Below are 15999 nucleotides of genomic sequence, written 5' to 3'. Positions count from 1 at the left end.
ATCTGCAGAGTTCTGTTATAGTTACTGCTTTGCAGATCTCTTTGGCTTCTGCTGTTTTGCTTGTTGCGCCTGGATTCTCTTGTCATGGTGGATAACTACTAACTTTTGTTCCTAGTTTTGCCTACTTATTCCTTACCCTGTGCAGAGTCATCGACTTGAGCTACAGCAGTACCACTACGTTGGATCTTGGGTCGGAGCATACTGCATCATTTTGTGGGATCTAAGATTCCAGATTCATGAATATAGAATCTCCTACAGAAATTGTATACAGAACAAAACCAAATGCTTATCCTACGTATGAATTGAAGTTGCGGCAGATTACTACACAAATATCCATGTCCAAAAGTAATTTCCAACAATGGAGTTGAATCATCATGGTCTAGAATAGGAAAAAACGAAGAACCAGAAGCATCTTAGTCCTCACTCCAACATCCTCATCATTGATGCGTTTTGCTAGAGAGTTATGCCCTCAAAGTATCATCATGACATATGCTTGTGCCCGCAGCATCGCCGCGCGGCGTTATCGTGCACCCTTCCCTCATGATTCCTCACCCAAGAACTCAGCGTTCTCCTTCCAGACCTCGCCGTTATCCTTCTTCCAGATGGGGACGGAGGCCTTCATCTCGTCGATCACGAAGCGGCACGCCTCGAGCGCGTCGGCGGCGGAGGGCCATGGGGACGTCCGCCTCGTAGCGGAGCTCCACCACCCTCTTACCATTGAAGGCGCCACGAGTCGTGCCCTCGAACGTCGAGATCGCGCCGGCGGCAGGGTCGCGAACGTGATTCAGGTGGCGAGAGAGGTCGACCGTACCTTAGCCAGAGTTGGGGTTTCGGGTGGGCCCTTGGCCCAACTTGATTGCTTGTCGGTTGGGCTTTGATGTGAGGAGCCCCCACTCAATTAAGCTTGGGCTAGATGCCCTGCACCTGCCACGTCGGCTCGTGCCATGCATGCAATGTGTTTAATGGGTTAAAGGCAGATCGTCCAAAGCTTGCGTTTTCGACTTCATGATCACCCACAAGTAAAAAAAGCGAGAAGACAATAGGTATTGTTCCCTACAGAGGCAACCGACACTCTCAATGAATTCTCCACATGCTTTTGGCATACCATAGCTCTTCCATGCATCTTTATCGTGGCGGGAACAGAACAAGAGGGAAAGACTTGGCCTTTATCTACTGTCCCGTTTTACGCTCGTAAGGGAAGGTTTGGTGAGAAAGACGAAGGTAGGGATTGGTCTTATTGGGTATAGGATAAAGACAGTGATCTGTGATAGTTGGTATCAGAGCCAGCTTTCCAGAGTCGATGAAGTTTTAGTATCAAGATTCTTCTTTTTCTTGTTCCAAAACATTTGACTATTTGACTCATTCCAATATAAATGAGTAGTAAATCAAATAATGGATAGTAGACGTAGATCGAAAGGTCCTGGACTCTTTTGAACTCCTAGGTACGAGATAGATAATTGAGCTCAGGATAGGGCTTCTGTAAGTGGATCGACCTTCACCCTACTTGAAGAAGATTCCTAAAGGGACCATATTTATGAGCTCTAAGGAGTGTCGACCCTCCCCCTACCTAAAGTATAGTAAGTAGTATGTGGCGATAAATCGAACAAATCAAATGGAATTTTTTTAAAAGTCCACTAAACCTACAAGCTACATGGATATTAAAAAAGAAAAGAAAAAGAAATTCAATGTGTGCCATAATCCAAACTTTTTGTATAATATTTTAATTAGAAGTAAAGTTACTTGAAGAGTAATGAACATCGTAAAATAACTCATAGATGTCCTACAAAGGAGAGGAGAAGGTGAAGATGGTGCGGCTTCAAACTCTTCGAGCCGAATTTGACACACTACATATGAAGAAAAGTTTAAAGTTTTTTATCTACTTCATCTAGTGTTAAGAGAACAATCATCTTCTCTTGAGTTTACCATCACCTTCTCCTAAAATAACTCATAGAATATTGCTACAGTTCTTTTGTACCTTGTTACCTTCCAACTGTGGTTGCTTGTCTTGTGACGCAACTAAGAAAATTATGCATCATGAATTCTTGTCAGTCTTAACAGCAACGTTGTCGGTCTATAATTAGAATCGATCAAGAAGGGCTCTCTTTATATATCCGATTAATATATCCTACTCCTCCTACTCCTACTCTTTCGGCCGGCTTGCCCATCTCTACCTTAAGATTCGTGATCGATCGGGCAATGTGGCGGCTTAAGATCGCCGAGGGCGGCGGCCCGTGGCTGAGGACGACGAACAACTACATGGGGAGGCAGGTGTGGGAGTTCGATCCCAACTCCGGCACCGCCGACGAGATCGCCGCCGTGGAGCAGGCTCGCGAGGCCTTTCGACTGCATCGTTTCCAGATGAAGCAAAATGCCGATCTCATCATGCGAATGCAGGTATATATATATATATATATATTTTTTTTTTTTTTTTTTTATCGTCCAGTAGTCCAGATGAAGCTAAATTATTTGCATGCAGTTTGCGAAGGAGAATCCTGTTGACCTGGAGCTTCTTCCGATGGTGAAGCTAGCAGAGCACGAGGAGGTCAGCGAGGAAGTCGTATTGACTTGCTTAAGGAGGGCCGTCAGCCGTTATTCTACTCTCCAGGCAAGCGATGGACACTGGCCTGGAGATTTTGGTGGTCCATTGTTCTATATGCCTGGCTTGGTAATATATAATTATATACACACACATTTATCTGCAAGGAATTACAAAAGAAATGATCGATCTTAATAATTTGATGCAGTTAATAGTTTTATCCGTCACCGGGACTCTGAATACAATCTTGTCGCCGGAACACCGGCGGGAGATGAAGCGATATCTTTATAACCATCAGGCATGCAAAAAATTCCATACATGGATACCAGAAAAGATCACTTTTAATTCACGTCCATGATTTATTGATTAATTTTTTGCATGCATGCATGCATGCAGAATGAAGATGGAGGATGGGGTTTTTCTATCGAGGGAGGCAGTACCATGTTTGGTTCGGTGTTGTGTTACGTGGCATTGCGGTTGCTCGGCGACGGAGCATACGGCGGCGATGGGGCGACGGAGAGAGGGAGAAGCTGGATATTAAGCCATGGTGGTGCCACTGCTATTCCATCGTGGGGGAAGATGTGGCTCTCTGTACGTAAAACAAAAAAACAAAAAAAATTCAATTTATAATATATAAAATAATTTATAAATACCGAAATTATTCATACCATCTTCACAGGAGAGGAGAGGCAAAAATATAAGAGTATTTTAATAATATGATCGATATCAATTAGTCAAAATAATATTAAACGAGAATTATAGAGAAAAGAAAGGATCGGATTATAAAATCATTGAAGACAGACGTGTCAATAACAAAATACCCAAAAATTAATTATAATTATCTCAAACTATCCTCTCTCAATTTTCTCATTTTAAATTCCTCTCCTAATCATTTTGATTATATATATATATATATATATATTTGCAGGTACTTGGAGTGTTTGATTGGTCTGGCAATAATCCATTGCTTCCAGAAATGTGGTTACTCCCATTTTTCCTCCCATTTCATCCAGGTTTTTTTTTTTGTTTCAAATACAAAAGTAACTATCATAAAATTAATTTCTTTTTAAATGTCTATTTATATAGAAAATAACTATTTTTATACTTAAAATAATATTACATTCTTATTCTACTTATTATCCCCTCAGTGCATCAAACTTCAATTTGTTGACTCTTTTTCTTATCTTTCTTCTTTTATTGCCTTGGTCTTCATATCTTTTCTATGTCTTTGGAATACTATTGAGATGTTTTGATTCTCTTCATGATCCAAGATTGAATCTTTGTTTTTTTTAATTCTTATTTCCCTCTTTTGATGGATTTGGCTGAGGATTTCTTAGTTCTCCTTGTACTTGAACAATTACTATCTGCAACTGTAGATGCCAACTTTTTTTCTTTTAAATTCTTCTGGGCAAAAGAAGAATTTTGGTATGATTTCTCTCTTGTCTTGCAGGAAGAATGTGGAGCCACTGCCGGATGGTCTACTTGCCAATGTCTTACATCTATGGGAAGAGATTTGTTGGTCCAGTTACACCGACAGTATTAGAACTAAGAAAGGAGTTGTATACTCTTCCCTACCACCAAATTGATTGGAATAAGGCTCGGAATCATTGTGCAAAGGTTTTCAGCTTTATGCCCTTTTCATTTCTTAGACATTAATTTTCCCCTACTTCCCTTAATGTATTATATATGTTTTCAAATCAATTTGTGGCATAATATTACCACCAACTTCACTACTTTGGGCCTTCACTAGTCTGTCTAATTCAATATGTTTCGTTAATTATGATATGCTGTTAGTGATAGTACTGTATGTTTTTCCTTGTTCTGGTTCAGTAAAGATGATAATTTATGTTTCTGATGTGATGCAAACTGTAAGCTATTCTTTGCTCTTTATTGCAGGAAGATCTGTACTATCCTCATGGGTTCACACAGGACCTCCTTTGGGCTTATCTTCACAAGTTTGTTGAACCAATTCTAATGCATTGGCCTTTTAGCAAGTTGAGACAAAAAGCTTTGGACATCGCCATTGAATATATTCATTATGAAGACGAGAATACTCAATATATTTGTATCAGTTGTGTTCAGAAGGTAAGTTTGAGTTCGCACGGGCTTCTTAATTTATCTTAAAAGGAAATTGGAGTTGAACACTGTTAGAAGATGGATGATAATTTCTTTATTTCAAGATGAGGTAATTACTTGATGATCAAAGGTATATTTTATAACCTGACGTCCAAAGAGAAAGTAGAGAAAGACTTCAAAGCTATAATATTCTAGAATGGTTCTCTTAGTCAGATGTTGTTCTTCTATTTCCTACGAGGGTTAATCCGCTTGTCCAATCTATGTATCGGTGAGAGAGAGATAATCTCTTTATTTAGCCTATAGGATTAGCCTTATGAGCTTATGATATGTCAAGAATATAAAATAAAACCTGCAATGGGTTTACTTTCTGCCAAAAAAAAAAAAAAAACTTCCAATATTTCAAGGATATAGGGACATCACAAAATCACTATAGTGCTTTTTAAGTGCTATTATATCACTTGGCTCTCATACGTCTGACTGTTACTTGTTAAGCAGGTATTAAATATGCTCTGCTGTTGGATAGAAGATCCCAATTCTGAGGCATTCAAGCTACATCTTCCGAGATTGTTCGATTACTTGTGGGTTGCTGAAGATGGCATGAAGATGCAGGTTTACAAATGATGTTTAATCAATCAATACTTCCTCTTTATACTGATGCTATTTGGTCCTCTTCAGTTGTTAATTGTTATAGAAGAGTTTTCAGTTGTAGATATAGAAATATTCCATACTAACAATCTAACAGCTTACCTTGGGCTACCATTTGCAAGTTTGCATTATTTCCTCTTAAAATATTGTGAAATAAACTATATCCTTCTCAGAGAAGATGTTTATGAAATGCAGTCAAATGAGGGCAGCCAATTGTGGGACACAGTTTTAACAATTCAAGCACTTATTGCAACTAACCTTCTTGAAGAGTATGGTCCTACTCTTAAGAGGGCTCATGACTTCATCAAATATACGCAGGTCTATTTACGTCGTTGAATTTCTTTTTAAAATTTTCCAATAGTATTCATTATGGTCCTACTCTTAAGAGGCTCATTACTGCATCAAAGTTACACAGGTTTATTTTATGTCATTGGGATTTTTCTTAATGTATCTGTTATCTTTTCTCAAGATTGTTAGTATTTGATCTATTCTACACTTTGATAGATTCGCAAAGATTGTCCTGGTGATCTTAGTTTCTGGTACCGTCATATATCTAAAGGTGCATGGCCCTTCTCTTCTGCAGACCATGGATGGTCTGTATCAGACTGCACTGCAGAAGGACTTAAGGTACTTGTACATAAATTTCTTCTGTAAAGGATTTGAATTGCTAATGCAGTCTTCTTTTATCCCAGGTTGCACTATTGTTGTCTGAGATTTCTCCAGAACATGTTGGTGAACCATTAGATGCAAGGAGACTTTATGATGCTGTGAACATAATTCTGTCTTTCATGGTAAGTCTTCAAGAATCGCGTATTTTGTTGCAGTGTGAACAGATGTCACTATGCTAACTTAAAAGTTCTAATTCTTGATAAAGTTTTAAAAAGTGAATGTATATAAACACCATATGCTGCTAGTTCCAAGTAAAAAAAAAAAAAAAAAAAAAACATATGCTGCTTAGTTCCAAGTAACAATATTAAGCACAAGAAAAGCTAGGACACCAAATTTACATGAAAAGAAACCCGTCTCCAAGCAAGAGCAAAAGAAACCTGTCCCCGAGAAAACCAATCGAGCTTCCAATTTAGAAGGCTTAAGTAAACTAGACAAGCCTTTGTAAGAACTAACTCAACTAAGTATGTTTGAAGTTTCGATTTCAGTTTCAGACCCCAAAATTTTTGGAGTTTTAGATTGAAGTTCTTTTTTTCTTGGTCTTATCCCTTTTAGAAGATTAAAAAAATAAAAGAAAAACTATAAAGAAGAGTATGATCTCGCTATGAATCTAAAAATTAGTAAATAGAATACACACCCATAGGCCATATTGTTTTCACCGTTAGTTTTCTCTTATTATGGAAAATGATCTAGTTTAGAACATAGATAAGTAATAATCATGAAGATGATGTTACTATTTTATTGGTGAAGAACTTGACAAAAATTCTGTTGCAGTAGTATCTACAGCTGCAATGAAAGAGGCCATGGATGCCAAGTTGGTAAAAGTAGATCAGGCATATCGAAAAGGAGATGAGAAAGTGAAATCATATGCTCAGGATATAGAAGATAAATAGGAAGAAGAAGTATTAGAATGAGAACAAAAAGCTTCTAATCCTCAATCCTTTATTTTTGCATATTACATAGCATTTGGCAAAAAATTTAACATGAAAAATTGAAAATTTTGCACGGTTGTTGAGGACCATGGTTCCCGGATCTTGGTGAGGCTATTGGAGAGAAGAGAGAAGGTGACAAAAGTTCAGCATTTTATTAGCAAAAGCTGGAAAAATTTTAAAATTAAAATTTAGAGGAGCTATTGTAATTTTTTTGCGATTCTGAGTGGAGTTGGCTGCGGCGAATAGCTATACCGCTCTAACTTATAGATATTTTTCCATATCTTCGCAATAAAATGGATAACTGAACACAAGGTTACGACTCTCTAAACTTTTTTCTTTCATCTTGTTAACATATATCCAAATAGAATATTGGTTAGAAAGTTATGACATACGAAATTGAGTAGCTCAGCATCTAAAAGTAAAAGGCTGACTTATTATCGTTTACTAACAGTTATAATAAAACAAATCCCTTTTGGTATTAAATTTGGGGTGTAATCTATTTTGATAAATAAAATTTATAAGAGGGTGAGTTTGGTCAAAAACTCAAGTTCTTATGACCTAGATTTAAGCAACAGTTAGTCAGTTATTAGTCAAGGTGAGTCACACACCTAGATTCAAGCAACAGTTAGTCAGTTCCTTGAGCTTACATTAATGGACATTAAGTACTTGGTTCTAGCATGATATATTGCATTTTTGCTAAACCCAATTGCACTTTGACTATTACAATAGATGCCATACCCATGCCTTTTATCCAGCCTTTTATGAGGTTCTTGATTGTAGTACTGCTCATAATGTTGTTTTTCTCTGTTCACAGAAGAAACTTTTGTTTTAGTTATTTTTATATTGTATATATTTTTTGTTATTCTACTGTAGGCTCATTTGGATTTAATTTTATTATTAACTTCTATGTAGAATAAGGATGGTGGTTTTGGTTCTTATGGACTCACGAGATCTTATGCATGGATGGAGGTGGGTGCATTTATATCTTTACTCTTTCAGCTTATTTTCCTTAGTTCTTTCGAAGCTTCTTTGAAGCCTATTTTTATACAATATTTGGTTTAGAATAAATTGGCATTTTCAATGATAGAGCTAAGATTTCTCTGTCAATGCTTAAATTCTAGAATTGTGTTTACACTTGTATCATATGATACTATATTGTTGTAGTCTAGAATTACTTCTGATTCAAGGTTAAACTATAAAAGTAGTCATAGTAATTCTCAGTTCTCAGTTCTCGGCACATCCTCATATATTTTTTGAATTTTAGAATGGTTAGAATGGCAAAGAAATTACCCATTGTATACAGAAAATGCATTGTCTAGAAAGTTCAAAATTGAATTTGACATTTTCTTGCAAAGAACTTTTCATCATATAACTATTTTCAGTTCTTAGCACATTGGACAAGAATCCAATTTGCACGAGGAAGCTCAGAGGCTTTCTTGTATAATTATAAAAGTTATACCTGCATGAGTCGAAAACCAATTTTAGACTTTGTAAAGCAAGATTATCTTGTTATTGATGCTGCACATAACCTTTTTATTTTTGGTTTAGCTCTTTGAATTAGTGCTCCTTTCATCAGAGTACACAGGGATAAAACTCATAATAGTATCAAATGTGATGTTCGATCAAAGTTATTTTTATTAGGCTTGTTTTCTTGAATGTTTTCATATATTATACTGACATGTTTCTGTTAACTACACAGGCTTTCAATCCTTCTGAAATTTTTGAGGATGTTGTGATCGATCATCCGTAAGCGACATAACTTCTTTAGTTCTATTAAGGCAACTTTGATATTTGTACTGTCTCTGTACAAGAAGTTTACATTATTAAGTTCATCGGCAGATGTACTGAATGTACTTCATCAGCAATTCAGTCTTTAACATCATTTCAAAGATTATACCCTGGACACCGCAAAGAAGAGATAGACAATTGCATTAGAAAGGCAGCTAATTTCATTGAAAAGAAACAAGAGCCTAATGGTTCATGGTATGTATAGAGTATCTGATCTTCAGATCAACAATTTTGAACTCATTCATTACTGGGCATATCTGGGTATATATACTTGCTGTAAGAAATCAATAATCTTAACATCCCATTTAATAAATGGTCCTCCTACCTTTATTTCAAATTGGTTTATAATTGAAAATTTGGATTTATTTTCTAAAGGTATGGCTCCTGGGGTATTTGCTTCACGTACGGTATATGGTTTGGAGTTAAGGGATTAGTTGCTGCTGGAAGGACCTACGAGAACAGCTCTTGCATATGAAAAGCATGCCAATATTTGCTATCAAAGCAATTGGCATCAGGTGGTTGGGGGGAGAGTTATCTTTCATCCAAAAATAAGGTGAAACTTTTCAAGTAGATCTATAATTTTCATTTTACTAGTTTGTGCAAGAGCTCATCATTTTATACAGTATCTCTCACTTTTGTCGTCAGGTTTACTCTAAAGTTATACATGATTGAAGATTTTAAGCTAAAAGTGGGATATTAATGATGATTTAATATTTCTAAAGAGCTCCATTGTGTCTGTTCTAATACTTTGTACTCCATATTTCTCTTGTAATTAATTAGGTCTACACAAATCTTGAGGGCAACCGATCTCATGCGGTGAACACTGGATGGGCCATGCTAGCTCTAATTGATGCTGGGCAGGTTTGTTTTGTATGACACTTTTTTTCTAAATATCAAAATGATGCATTTGTTTTTCTCATATTTTCGATATGATCTAGCCTTTTTTTTTATTTGTTATGGAGTCTTACTCATTTCAAAGGTATTTCCTTCTAAAGCTTCTTAAGTTTGTGATAGACTGGTCTCAATATATCTAGAGGTAATAAACCTTGTTTCAGTTGTTCACCTTGATTTTGACACCACCTATTTTGAGAAGAATCCTCAGCCTGAGAAAATTTATTTCAAACTAGAAGGTGAAGCATGAATTAGAACTTGGAACAAAGGAACAATAGGATAGATAAACTTCTTATTTATTTAAATTTGCTTGTTTTGCAGTAGACAAGCAGTAGCAGGTTCATTCTAATTGAATGTAATAGTTACTGATGAGGTTAGGAAATCCCTTTTTTCGATAACTAATTTAGAGTTTTAGACTTTATTGCTACAATAAAGTGAGCTTTCCAGAAGCAGCAAATCCTAATACTTTGTAAGAAAGGTGGCATAGTCCAATATCCTATATCAGAGATATACTTTTTCAAACTTAAGACATGTCATTCTCAATTGTAAGAAAGTTGAGATCTGTTGTTGGAGCAGGCTGATAGAGATCCAGAGCCTCTACACCGAGCGGCGAAGATGTTGATCAATTTACAATTGGAGAATGGCGAGTTCCCCCAGCAAGTAAGTAATAATCAATATTTCCAAGATGTTCCACTGCAACTATTGTATGAATAACTCTCAACGACTAGACTAAGAATTCAAATATATTTATTTATTGTGGCATAATCAGTAAAACCTTCATATTCTCGGTATCAGCTTTACAAGATTGGAAAGTAATAGTTTGAAATGCCTATTATATTATAAGTTTCTGAAAGGTACTCCATAGTTAGGAAAAGTTTAAATTATGGGAAAATTGTGGTGCTCACCTTTCTTTTGATTTTCTAGTGGTTGCCTTTTGCTTATGTCAATGATCTCTCATTGCAGGACATTATAGGAGTCAACAACAGATTTTGCTTTCTTACCTATTCACAGTATCGAAACATATTTCCTATTTGGGCTCTTGGAGAATATCGTTGCAGAGTCCTGCTTGCGACGAAGAAAAACCGATTAGAACCTCGCAACAAAATCGGCGTCGATTAAGCCTGATCTGCTAGAGAAGGCCATCTGTATGTCTGAATTAGCTAAGATAGAGAGTTGAAATAAATATCAATAAGACTAGCACTTGAGCTATTATGGTTCTCAACTATGTATTAAAAACGTGTGACATTTTAAGAGGGAATAAATGGGTTCAAAAGGGAGAATAGCTTACTTTGTCATCTATTTCAAAGAAAGATGGAGTGGAGGTGGTTAAAAGCTAAATAGCTTGCTTGTTTTTCTCTTATTTACTATTTGACTGGCAAAGGTGCATGGAGTTTGACATAGAACTGCCAGTTGCTTTCATCCAAACAAAAAAGAAAAGAAAAGAAAGGAAGACAAAAAGATAAAAGTCTTCTTGTGGTATTCTATGATCACTTCCCTATCACCAATCTCTGCTCACTTCCAGATCAGGATTTATAATTCTTTAACACCAACCCATCCAATTCCTCCTTGATTAGTGGTCAGACCCCTAACCATCAACAACAATTTTTACTCTGGGTTTGAACATATGAGATTCCCTTCTCTCTTAACCAATAGGAAAAAAAGAAGGAGATTCCTATGGCAAACCAAAATATTTATATATAAATTTCAAGAAGATAATATGTAAAACAAATCTCAACAACATGGACCCCTGTTCAACAATCTCAAATCTAGAGAGAGGTGGGCATAGATGGAGAGTCTGGATCCGAATTCAGTGCCGACCGACTCTGTCTGATTTGGTCCCACTAGATATATATGTATATTTGATGATCATGGATAAGTAAGTGCTCTACATCTTTGGCAGTTGTTGTCTGTCTCTAGATCTTGTCATGGAGTTGGTTTCAGACTTCATATTCAACTTCTGTTTCATTCTGCAATCCTTGAGATTCTCAAAGATCTTCTTTCTGCAATTAAAACCTTCCACTATATCAAGGATATAGGGACACCATGAAATCATTAGATGCAAATTCCTAGGCATTCAAGCTACATATTACAAGACTGTTAGATTACTTGTGTGTTGCTGAAGATGGCATGAAGATGCAGGTGTAGAGATGATGTTTAATTAGCACAAACATAAATAGTTCTTGCTTACATTGTTGATGAACACAGCTACAAAAATCTTAAAATGGTTCAAAATCCATGAAAGAGTTACACTCATCCTAGCCTCAGAAACCTACTTAAATAGGAGAAGGCAGGTGAAAAACAATTGATCACTTACAAAAAAAAAAAAGAAAAAAGAGAAAGAAAAACTTTAGATTTGTATGGAGATAGTATATCATCTGTAAGAATATCTCCCTCCATCTGCAGAGCATTCAAATGGAGTAAATAGGTTCATCTGTTATAGTTACTGCTTTGCAGATCTCTTTGGCTTCTGCTGTTTTGCTTGTTGCCTGGATTCTCTTGTCATGGTGGATAACTACTAATTTTTGTTCCTAGTTTTGCCTACTTATTCCTTACCCTGTGCAGAGTCATCGACTTGAGCTACAGCAGTACCACTACTTTGGAGCTGCATGTCCTCTTTATTCTCCAAAAGACTCTCAAAGATCTCCACTACCTGTGTCATGGTAGGCCTTCCCTTGGGGTTTTGGCTCAGACAATCATAGGTCAATTTGGCCACCTTTTCTACACTCCTGCTTGAGTACTGGCCTTCCATTCTTTGATCAATTATCTTCAGTACCTTACCACTGCGTACCAAGAGAGGGCGAGCCCACTCGACTAGGTTGTGCTCTCGAGCAGGCCGGTTCTTGTCCATCGCTCTTCGCCCTATCAGCATCTCGAGCAGCACAACTCCGAAACCATAGACGTCGCTTCTAGCAGATAGGTGTCCTGATAAAGCAAACTATACAAGTTAAGGAGGGATGTAAATCAAAGAGACCAGTTGGGAAGAAAAGAAGTCATGATAGTACTAATTTGCTATGCTTCAACATTCATGAGCTAAGTTTTCAATGGAAGAACAAAATGAGTATCTTGACATACAAACGATAGCTAGTTCATGAAGCACTTATAATTTTAGCCACATGAATTAAAATACTTGCTAACTAATGCAAGAATAAATGTTAATCAATGATTTGGATGGCCCATGATAATACAGCAAATACACCAATTGAACCTGGATCTTGGGTTGGAGCATAATTTTGTGGATCTAAAATTCCAGATTCATGAATATAGAATCTCCTACAGAAATTGTATACAGAACAAAACCAAATGCTTATCCTATGTATAAATTGAATTTGCGGCAAATACTACACAAATATCCATGTCCAAAAGTAGTTTCCAACAATGGAGTTGAATCATCATGGCCTATAATAGGAAAACCAAGAACCACAAGCATCTTATTCCTCACTCCAAGATCCTCATCATTGATGTGTTTTGCTAGAGAGTTATGCCCTCAAAGTATCAAATGTATCATGACATATGCTTGGAGAAAGTTAAAAATGTAGTCCCATCATTAAGCTACTTTATTAACTGAGCTTATTTTATAGTGAGGATTTGCTTAACCATAGCAACCTCGTGCAAGAAGTTATCAAATGTTAAAGAAAATATTGACACTATCAACTAATGAATCAGAAATTTAAATCCCATGATGAATTACCGGTCATGACATACTCAGGAGCTGCATACCCATATGTTCCCATGACTTTTGTTGAAACATGTGACTTTTCTCCCACAGGTCCCTCTTTTGCAAGCCCAAAGTCTGAAAGTTTTGCATTATATTCCTGCCCAAGAACTCTTGAAATTAGATAAGGTTCTACATTGTAAATGTTGAGGAAAAGAAATAGAAACTAACTCAGTAGGCATATAACCATTTAACTTTATCAAGATGATAGAATAAAATGGGAGGGAGAAAGGTGTATGAAGTTGAAAGAGCTCATTGATTTCGGTGGCAATTATAATAATTTGAAGAAGGTAGTGGTAATTATGATAAAATTTTCAGTAGCAAATTAAGTAAAAATCCCTAAAAGTAAAGAAGTGTTAAAGTGTGGAGAAGGTATGAACCTCATCAAGCAAAATATTTGAGGTCTTGAAATCACGGTAAATAACGGGTCTATCAGCTCCATGGAGAAAGGCTAGCCCTCTGGCAACACCCAAGGCAATCTTCACCCGAGTCGGCCATGGCATAGTAGTGCAAATCCCTACCATAGATTAGTTTTGAGATGGCTGTGTCAGTAGGCAAGAACGTTTGAATTCATGTCAAGAAATTATTATTACTCTAACTCTCCATCAGAAAACAATTTTCTTCTGACAGTAACCAATCTTAGTACATTTTGACAATACTTTTGAACTATGAAATAAGTTACACTATTTGCAGGGAAAAAAAGAAAAAAGAGTAGATTTTCACTGTATAAGACCTGCCTGAGATATATGCTCAAAATTTTGTCGGAAAAGAAAATGTTGTTTCTCCTTCTTCCTATTGGAAATTTTTAAAAGATAACCTTTCAAATGCATGCAAATATGTTGGAGAAAATGCTGATTCCGTTCTTCCAATGACAAAATAAAATACAACATAATGCTTGGATTTCCTTTTAATAAATAATATACTCTACTAGAATTCTGAAATTATTATTAGATCTATAAGGACAAATGGGTAGTTAAAAACCCTTAACGCTTCAGTTTACCATTGATGATTTTCATATTTCATGCGACAGATAGACATGATTTTAGAACTGCTTTACTGAGGAACATGATTTCACACAAATGAAATGGCATTGCAGTACGCTAGAAGATGCTATTTCTTAAGAATAATCATGAATGTTAGAAATGGACTTTTAACAGATCAGCAATTCAACTTTAAGAAATCATAATGGACTAGTTGGAAGACACTTTTCGTACGTCGGAAAAGGTGATTTTCGAGGCTTCCACCAGCCATGTACTCGTACACCAGAAGCCTGTGTTCATTCTCGCAGCAGTAGCCGATAAGCTTGACCAAATTTGGATGGCTGAACTGCCCAAGATAGCTAACTTCTGCCTGCAGAAATGCAAAACTAAATGAGCCCTAGTTCTTCAATACAATGACATCACGAGATTTATTTCTATTAAATGCTCATATATGGACTCGTTAACTACCTTTGATATTCAACAGATGTAACTTGATTACAGTGAATGAACTGCTTGTGTGCTACAAAATTAGTAATGTTTAACTAATGTCGCTGTTTGCTGAATCCATATCTTCAAACCGAAAGTGTGACTCCTCCAACTCCTACTGTTCCCGTTCAACATTGTTTAGATCTTAATGATGTTTGTTGCGCAAGTTCTAAACAAAGGGATCTAATACTATTCATTCTAACCAAAAGAAATCACTGTAGTACTGGAAAAACAGAACAAAGAAAAACCAACAATCCAAGTACTAATTACCAGCCATTCCTTGTCTCCTTGAAATCCCTCTCGATTAAGCTCCTTAACGGCAACTTCAACGGTCGTAAATCCCGTTCTTACCGTCTCATCTATGACGCCTCTGTAAACAAGGCCAAACCCTCCCTCTCCGAGAACCAAATCGGGCCGGAAATTCTTCGTCGCCAGCTTCAACTCGTCGTACGTAAATATACTCACATCCCCGTATCCCGCCATTAGCCGAAAGTCTTCCACATCCTTGGGCACGACAGCCACGCTAACCACACTACTGAGCTTGGACGCAACTCTACTCATACTCATCTTGGTAGGGGAACACGCAGGTTTCCCAACATTACCTGCTGCAGAGGAAACTCTATCAATGAACTCTCCTCCCCATTTCAAGAGACATATCGCAATTCAAGAACCCTAATTGTTTCTTCTTCTATTTTTTCTTAAAAAAAAAAAAAAAAACGGCAGAGAATTAATGATAAGATTACCAGATGTCTTCTGCGCCGGCGGGACGACCGGGACCTCCCTGGAGGTGGAAGAAGAGGTGGAGGACTGGAGGCAGTTCCCCATCAAATCCCCCTCAACCTTGACCTTCCATCTCTTCCCCCCCGCCGCCGATCCAACGTCCGGACTCCGACAAGAAGAGGAGGATGCTTAGATTTCTTCGCTCTCTCTTCGTCTTCTTCTATTTTTGGTAAAAAGAAGGGGGGTTGGGGCGGCGCGTACGGTGAGCCGATCGTGCGCGGAGGGAAGAATGTGAAGGGGAAAAGGGCGGGATCAACCGTTATTTATACCTCAAAGTGTGACGCGCTTTTGGACAGCTGGCGCGATCTCATTCGTTGTTTTTCTTTTTAAATTAAGAATTAAGTATCGGGGTTATAATGGTAATTTGCATATTAAAATAAACGATAGAAATCTTTTCGTTTTTTTCTAATTATTTTTCAGCAGGATTATTACACTTAACCCCCCCCCCCTTAAACTTGTGCCTATTTTCACGTAAGCCCTCTTATTTATTTTTTATTAAGAAGCTTT

The 15999-nt window shown here is 37.0% G+C and overlaps 2 protein-coding genes across 3 annotated transcripts; one reads left to right on the top strand and one right to left on the bottom strand.

The window, feature by feature from the left end:
* Positions 1-2178: 2178 nt before the first annotated feature.
* Positions 2179-9501, top strand: LOC140760264 (cycloartenol synthase-like). Its single transcript, XM_073097150.1, has 16 exons — positions 2179-2394; positions 2477-2665; positions 2745-2834; positions 2933-3127; positions 3465-3549; positions 3987-4153; positions 4433-4621; positions 5108-5221; positions 5453-5575; positions 5762-5884; positions 5950-6048; positions 7768-7824; positions 8555-8601; positions 8695-8838; positions 9019-9196; positions 9424-9501. Exons 1-15 carry the CDS (start codon positions 2197-2199, stop codon positions 9116-9118), a joined length of 1920 nt encoding a protein of 639 aa, XP_072953251.1. The 5' UTR covers positions 2179-2196; the 3' UTR covers positions 9119-9196; positions 9424-9501.
* Positions 9502-11670: 2169 nt separating this feature from the next.
* LOC140760642 (probable serine/threonine-protein kinase PBL17) lies at positions 11671-15706 on the bottom strand. 2 transcript variants are annotated; one of them, XM_073097683.1, is made up of 6 exons: positions 15456-15706; positions 14983-15317; positions 14461-14596; positions 13627-13763; positions 13223-13346; positions 11671-12456 (listed from the first exon to the last, which is right to left on the bottom strand). In XM_073097683.1, the coding sequence occupies exons 1-6, from the start codon at positions 15535-15537 to the stop codon at positions 12077-12079; spliced, it is 1194 nt and encodes a 397-aa protein (XP_072953784.1). In that variant the 5' UTR covers positions 15538-15706; the 3' UTR covers positions 11671-12076. The 2 variants fall into 2 exon arrangements, with proteins under 2 accessions (XP_072953784.1, XP_072953785.1); XM_073097684.1 differs by having other exon boundaries at positions 14983-15314.
* Between the last annotated feature and the right edge of the window lie 293 nt (positions 15707-15999).

Source organism: Typha angustifolia, chromosome 5, assembly GCF_048772165.1.
Source record: "Typha angustifolia cultivar Huaian chromosome 5, ASM4877216v1, whole genome shotgun sequence".
NCBI lineage: Eukaryota > Viridiplantae > Streptophyta > Magnoliopsida > Poales > Typhaceae > Typha > Typha angustifolia.
Note: the sequence above shows the minus strand (reverse complement) of the source record. Positions and strands in the feature narration are given on the sequence as shown.

Bases quoted from the DNA above. Each gene is read 5' to 3' on its own strand.
- LOC140760264 (XM_073097150.1), top strand. From the start codon at position 2,197: ATGTGGCGGCTTAAGATCGCCGAGGGCGGCGGCCCGTGGCTGAGGACG. The intron at 2,666-2,744 runs GTAATATATAAT...AATTTGATGCAG, and splicing joins TGTTCTATATGCCTGGCTTG to TTAATAGTTTTATCCGTCAC. The intron at 8,839-9,018 runs GTATGTATAGAG...TATTTTCTAAAG, and splicing joins CAAGAGCCTAATGGTTCATG to GTATGGCTCCTGGGGTATTT.
- LOC140760642 (XM_073097683.1), bottom strand. From the start codon at position 15,537: ATGGGGAACTGCCTCCAGTCCTCCACCTCTTCTTCCACCTCCAGGGAG. The intron at 14,597-14,982 runs GTAATTAGTACT...GCATTTCTGCAG, and splicing joins AAGGAGACAAGGAATGGCTG to GCAGAAGTTAGCTATCTTGG. The intron at 13,764-14,460 runs GTACGAAAAGTG...AATCTATGGTAG, and splicing joins CGAAAATCACCTTTTCCGAC to GGATTTGCACTACTATGCCA.